This window comes from Tamandua tetradactyla, chromosome 11 (genome assembly GCF_023851605.1).
Source record: "Tamandua tetradactyla isolate mTamTet1 chromosome 11, mTamTet1.pri, whole genome shotgun sequence".
NCBI classification, from domain to species: Eukaryota; Metazoa; Chordata; class Mammalia; order Pilosa; family Myrmecophagidae; genus Tamandua; species Tamandua tetradactyla.
In genome coordinates, this window is record NC_135337.1 from 82,744,339 (window position 1) to 82,751,371 (window position 7,033).

Genomic DNA, 7,033 nt, shown 5'->3' on the forward strand with positions numbered 1-7,033 from the left:
ATTATAATACATAGGCGAAGAATGGAAGAAATGAAACAAAATGTGGAAGTCAGAGAGCTCGTTCAGACATCAGGTATCCTCCCCTGCCTGACAGTAGCAGAATTCTGTAGCACCTAATGCGTGTGATTCCAGCGAGTCTCAGAACCCTAAACATGGTTTTTTTTGATGTGTTGTCTTTTTCAGATCATCCTTCACGAGGAGAAGGCTCACGACAACTGGGTAAGCATTTTTTTTTTCTTTCATTCTTCTTCTGCATAATTGACCACCACACTAAATATAAGTGTGTTTGTCCCCCTTAGCTCAGAGCTCGTGCTTTACAGAGGGAGGTGTTTGTGAAGGCCACTGAATCTCATAAGTTGAGACAGAGGTAAACAGTTTTTAAGGCTAAGCAGTTTGGTATCCAAGAAAAGACTTGGGTTTCTGTATCTTATTATTATTATTTTAAAATCTTTCCTTATATTCAAGATTATTGGAAGAAACTGAAAAAAACAATTTGCGAGGAGAATGCAGGATTTGGAAACCAATGCCAGGAAGCTATGACATACAGAAATCTCCATGGAGAGGTAAGGAGCACAGTGCCAAGAGCAGGTATTATTTTCTGCAGCCAAATCCACATAGTGTGGGTTATCATTGTGCTGCTAGAAAACCATCCCAAAGACTTAGTAAAGACCTCATAGTGCCTCATGGGGTGAGAAGACAATGTTCCCCTCCTCCTGCCCAGCCAGAATGGCTATTTGCACCCATCCCCTGGGACTAGGGGGTCATGCTCTCCCATTAATGTTGAATCACAGCTTGCTGGACGCCTCCCCCAGGTTCAATTCTTAACTAAAGAGATATGACTAGAATGGAACTGGGTCAGGACCCACCTCCCACCATGCAATACCCAGTTTGAAGGATTTATTTTACCTTTTTTTTTTTATGAAAATAACATGAACTGCATTTTAGAATGTGGGCTCTATGTCCTGCCTAGAGAAGAAATTTTCATGCTTTGTGTTTTGGCTATGCTTTGTGTCTACTTCAACAGGGCTTTAAGGCTGCCAACAAGGATTTCTTGTTGTTGGATGTCCTTTTTTTCTTTTCAGTTTAATTTTTATTGTGATATGAAGTATTCATCATACCTTTAATACCTTTGTAATTTGAATCCTATGATGCTATAAATGTAACCTCAAGTCATACCATTAATGCCCTGTGGATTGTTCCTTTTCTCCTGCTCTAATATTAATGCCTATAAGTACATGCTGTCCATAAGCATTTATATACACCTGGGCAGATACAGAAGTCAGATTAAATATAAATTGAAAGGACCGACCAGTGCTGATCCATGCATAGGTTATTCTTCCTGTCCAAAGCAGTTCTTATTTTTATTTTATGTTTCTTTATTAGAGAAGTTGTGGGTTTACAGAATAATCATGCATAAAATACAGGATTCCCATATACCACCCTATGATTAACACCATGGTTTAGTGATTGGAATGGAACCTTGTTAAAAATGATGAAAGTACCTTTTTTTCCTGCAATATTAACTACAGCCCGTGGTCTGTCTTAGGGTTCACTGGTTGTGTAGTGTAGTTCCAGGGATTTAAAAAAAAATGTATTCTGATACTATGTATTGAAATATTCCCCTTTAAATCACATTCATATATATGTTTCAGAGCTTTTAATTACATTCACAATATTATGCCACCAGCACCAGCATCCATCACCGAAACTTTTCTATCATTCCGAATGGAACACTCTACATTTTAAGTCTGAAATTCCATATCCTATCCCTACCCCATCCCATAGTAATCCGTATTCTCGATTCTGACTCTATCAGTTTGCTTATCGTAATTGATTCAAGTCTGCCTATAAATCATTCACCCTTCCCATACTTACTGAGAGACTCTTGTTTTAGTGTTGAGGTCAAGATACAGTTGAGACCTAACCTGTCCTCAAGTGCTTTGCATGTTGTAATAACACCTGGGTTGGCAGGCAGGGCTTTATGGTGTCCTTCTCAGGGATCAGGGGACAGTCCCTGTCCTGGTCATCAGGGGTCATCTAAGGCACCTAGGAAACCCTGGGTCTCTATTGGAGACCTGAGTGTGTAAAGAGTCTAAGGCAGTGAAAGAAGGGTGTGTAGGGGCAGTGAATCTTCTGAACAGAATGTGCAAGTCAGAATAAAGCTGAGACAGTTCTCCTGCTTCTTTCTGACCCAGGACCTGGTGCAGCACCCCTGTGGAATGGCAGCTCAGGAAGACCACTCCCTACCGAGGCAACGGAGAAGGGCAAGGTAAATGCTGTGGGCATTTTCAATGACAAGATAACCCCCTCTTCTGTCCTCACCTCTGGGTCTGGGATATCTTGACCATCTCAATTTTCAAAATGCAGCAAGCTTGGCTTCTCCAAGCCCAGCTTATCACCCGTGGGGAGCCTCCAGAAGCTGTATTGCTTAGAGGCTGAGTAGGACCTTCAGTGTTGTATTTCTGTGATGAACACAAGGAGAACCGCACTTAAATCCCATGGCACAACTGACTCCACTGATTTCCTTTACTGTAGGAGGGTGCTGGGTTATCAATAGGAGGTTGCTACTGTTTTTGAGTTTTAAAAACTTCTCAGTTTTGGGCTGGGTGTAATCCATATAACTTTACAAGATGAAAAATCATCCCTCCAACTTTTTCTTGTATGCTTCATTCAATTGTGAATGCTAGTCAAGGTAGATTCATTGTAAATTTCATAAGTCAGTTTGTCCCACCTCTGTTTGGAAATGTGCTGTTGAAGAATCCCAAAAGATTTTTCTACTAGGTACAAGTATTTTGAATGATGAGAACTTATGTATTAGTGTTCTAGTTTGCTAGCTGCCAGAATGCAATATACCAGAAACGGAATGGCTTTTAAAAGGGGTGATTTAATGAGTTGCTAGTTTACAGTTCTAAGGCCGAGAAAATGTCCCCATTACAACAAGTCTATAGTAATGTCCAATCAAAGGCATCCAGGGAAAGATACCTTGGTTCAAGAAGGCCGATGAAGTTCAGGGTTTCTCTCTCATCTGGAAAGGCACATGGTGAACACGGTCAGGGCTCCTCTCTCAGCTGGAAGGGCACATGGCAAATACAGCATCATCTGCTAGCTTTCTCTCCTGGCTTCCTATTTCATGAAGCTCCCCGGGGGCACTTTCCTTCTTCAACTCCAAAGGTTGCTGGCTCGTGGACTGTGCATCATGGTGCTGCAGCATTCTCTGCTCTCTCTGCGTCTCTCATTCTCCAAAATGTTTCCTCTTTTATAGGACTCCAGTAAACCAATCAATACCCACCCAAATGGGTGGAGACATGTCTCTTAATCCAGTTTAACAACCATTCTTGACTAAACCACATCAACCAGGGAGATGATCTCATTACAGTTTCAAATATACAGTATTGAATAGGGATGATTCTACCTTTATGAAATGGGATTTATATTAAAACATGGCTTTCTTAGGGGGCAAATATCCTTTCAAACCAGCACAATTAGTAAGAGCAAAGGTACACTAAACTGAGACATTGAACATTGACAGTCATTCCCTGTTGGGCTAATTCCAGCAAAGGTCTTACGTTGAATTATGTTCACCATCAGCATGATCTCTTGGGGCTTGTGCAGGCAATAAAGCTGGTGATTCCCCTGATCATACCTCATGCACCTTTCCTCCTTGAAGTAGAACATTTATTGAATTCTGTTATTTAGAATTCCTGACTCAGTTTTCATAGAATAAAAGTAATGTGCATCTCACAGTGTACTAAACTGCATTATCACCTAGGACTTAAGATAAACAGTAAGGCTGAGCCTAATTGTTTCTATCAGAAAACACTTTCCACATTCTCTTGCAGGACTCTGGGGATACCATCTCCCCAGAGATCATGAGCCTATGGGCAGAATTTCTGGAGAGTAGAAGACCCTTCTGTCAGGGAAGGAAGCAGAGGGAGACAAGCAGATCTTGCAAGCAGAGCTGTTGTTGAATCAGCTCTGCCTCTTAAATTTGTGTACCTCTGGGCAAGTGCTCTAGTTCCTCTCTGTGGTTCTGTCCCCTTCCAACAAGAAGGGGACAGTTCCAGTTAACACGCAGAGTCTTGAGAAACAGAGATGAGCCAGGAAAGGCTGGAGGAAGGTTCTCTGAAAAGGAGCTATTTCATTTCTTTTAATTCTGTGTGTTCTTGATAGCAAATAGTGAGCTGTGGTGGAGGTGAAGGGAGGAGGGTCAGGTGGTCCTTGGAATGGATGCTTCAGGTGGGAATACTCTGTCTTTATTCTTTGGAATTGCCTCTGTTAGTTCCCAGAAGAGCCCCCACCACACATGTCTGCAGACATGGCCGTGACCTGTGTGGTGACAGCTGTCACTCTGTGCCATCAATGAACTCTTCCGTGACTGAGTGGGAAGTTGGAATTTCCAGGCCCTGAGGTTGCTCAGAGGGGAAAGGTGCCAGGCTTTGACAGTTGCTTCCTTGGGTTTCAGCTTTGGTCTGTAATATGTGAACTCAACTCCTTCTGTCTTCAGGTCAAAACGACTGCAAGAGGGCCCCTCTTTTCCCAAGACCACCCTTCATGGACCACCCTGTGAGAGAACTTATGTCACCAATGGAGAGATATGGGCTGTCTCCTCCACCTTGGGAGTGTTTTGGGCCTTGGCTTCCACCTTCACTTCCAGCTGGACCTCTGCCTCTACCTGCATTTCGACTGCCACCTCCACCTGGAACACAACCTCCACCTCCACCTGGACCACGACCTCCAGCTCCACCTCCACCTGGACCACACTCACGCTCCACCACCAACTGCACCAGAATCACCATGTGAACACGATCTCCACCTCCACCTGGACCACAACCTCCAAGTGGAACACCACCTCCACCTCCATCTGGACCACGACTTTCAGCTGTACCTCCACCTGGACCGGAACCTCCATTTGGAATACGACCTCCACCTCCACCTGGACCAAAACCACTGTGTGGAACACGACCTCCACCTTCACCTGGACCACAACTTACAACTACACCTCCACCTGGACCACAACCTCCAGGTGGAACACCACCTCCACCACCACCTGGACCACGACTTCCAGGTTCACCTCCACCTGGACCACGACTTCCAGTTCCACCTCCACCTGCACCACAACCTCCAGGTGGAACACCACCTCCACCTCCACCTGAACCACGAATTCCAACTCCACCTCCACCTCCACCTGGACCACGACTTTCAGCTATACCTCCACCTGGACCGGAATCTCCATTTGGAACACGACCTCCACCTCCACCTGGGCCACGACTTACAACTACACCTCCACCTGGACCACAACCTCCAGGTGGAACACCATCTCCACCTCCACCTGGAGAACGACTTCCAACTCCACCTCCACCTGGACCACAACCTCCAGGTGGAACACCACCTCCACCTCCACCTGGACCACAACCTCCAGGTGGAACACCACCTCCACCTCCACCTGAACCACGAATTCCAACTCCACCTCCACCTGGACCACAACCTCCAGGTGGAACACCACCTCCACCTCCACCTCCACCTGGACCACGACTTTCAGCTGTACCTCCACCTGGACCGGAACCGCCATTTGGAACACGACCTCCACCTCCACCTGGGCCACGACTTACAACTCCACCTCCACCTGGACCACAACCTCCAGGTGGAACACCATCTCCACCTCCACCTGGAGAACGACTTCCAACTCCACCTCCACCTGGACCACAACCTCCAGGTGGAACACCACCTCCACCTCCACCTGAACCACGACTTGCAGCTCCACCTCCACCTGGACCACAACCTCCAACTCCCCCTCCACCTGGACCACAACTTTCAGCTATACCTCCACCTGGACCGGAATCTCCATTTGGAACACGACCTCCACCTCCACCTGGGCCACGACTTACAACTACACCTCCACCTGGACCACAACCTCCAGGTGGAACACCACCTCCACCTCCACCTGGACCACGACTTTCAGCTATACCTCCACCTGGACCGGAATCTCCATTTGGAACACGACCTCCACCTCCACCTGGGCCACGACTTAAAACTACACCTCCACCTGGACCACAACCTCCAGGTGGAACACCACCTCCACCTCCATCTGGACTACGACTTTCAGCTGTACCTCCACCTGGACCGGAACCTCCATTTGGAATACGACCTCCACCACCACCTGGACCACGACTTTCAGTTCCACCTCCACCTGCACCACAACCTCCAGGTGGAACACCATCTCCACCTCCACCTGGAGAACGACTTCCAACTCCACCTCCACCTGGACCACAACCTCCAGGTGGAACACCACCTCCACCTCCACCTGGACCACGACTTTCAGCTATACCTCCACCTGGACGGAATCTCCATTTGGAACACGACCTCCACCTCCACCTGGACCACAACTTACAGCTCCACCTCCACCTGCAATGCAACTTCCATTTGGAACACGACCTCCCCCTCCACCTGGACCACGACTTTCAGCTATACCTCCACCTGGACTGGAATCTCCATTTGGAACACGACCTCCACCTCCACCTGGGCCACGACTTACAACTACACCTCCACCTGGACCACAACCTCCAGGTGGAACACCACCTCCACCTCCACCTGAACCACGAATTCCAACTTCACCTCCACCTGGACCACAACCTCCAGGTGGTACACCACCTCCACCTCCACCTGAAGAACGACTTTCAGCTATACCTCCACCTGGACCGGAATCTCCATTTGGAACACGACCTCCACCTCCACCTGGGCCACGACTTACAACTACACCTCCACCTGGACCACAACCTCCAGGTGGAACACCACCTCCACCTCCACCTGGACCACGACTTTCAGCTATACCTCCACCTGAACCGGAACCTCCATTTGGAATACGACCTCCACCTCCACCTGGGCCACGACTTAAAACTACACCTCCACCTGGACCACAACCTGCAGGTGGTACACCACTTCCAACTCCATCTGGACCACGACTTTCAGCTGTACCTCCACCTGGACCGGAATCTCCATTTGGAATACGACCTCCACTTCTACCTGGACCACGACG

General features: G+C 47.6%; 1 protein-coding gene across 1 annotated transcript; it reads left to right on the plus strand.

Moving 5' to 3' along the window:
* Positions 1-40: 40 nt before the first annotated feature.
* LOC143649176 (transport and Golgi organization protein 1 homolog) lies at positions 41-4,748 on the plus strand. The gene is made up of 6 exons (XM_077119376.1): positions 41-73; positions 184-219; positions 300-367; positions 466-563; positions 2,196-2,269; positions 4,505-4,748. Exons 1-6 carry the CDS (start codon positions 41-43, stop codon positions 4,565-4,567), a joined length of 372 nt encoding a protein of 123 aa, XP_076975491.1. The 3' UTR covers positions 4,568-4,748.
* Positions 4,749-7,033: the final 2,285 nt, after the last annotated feature.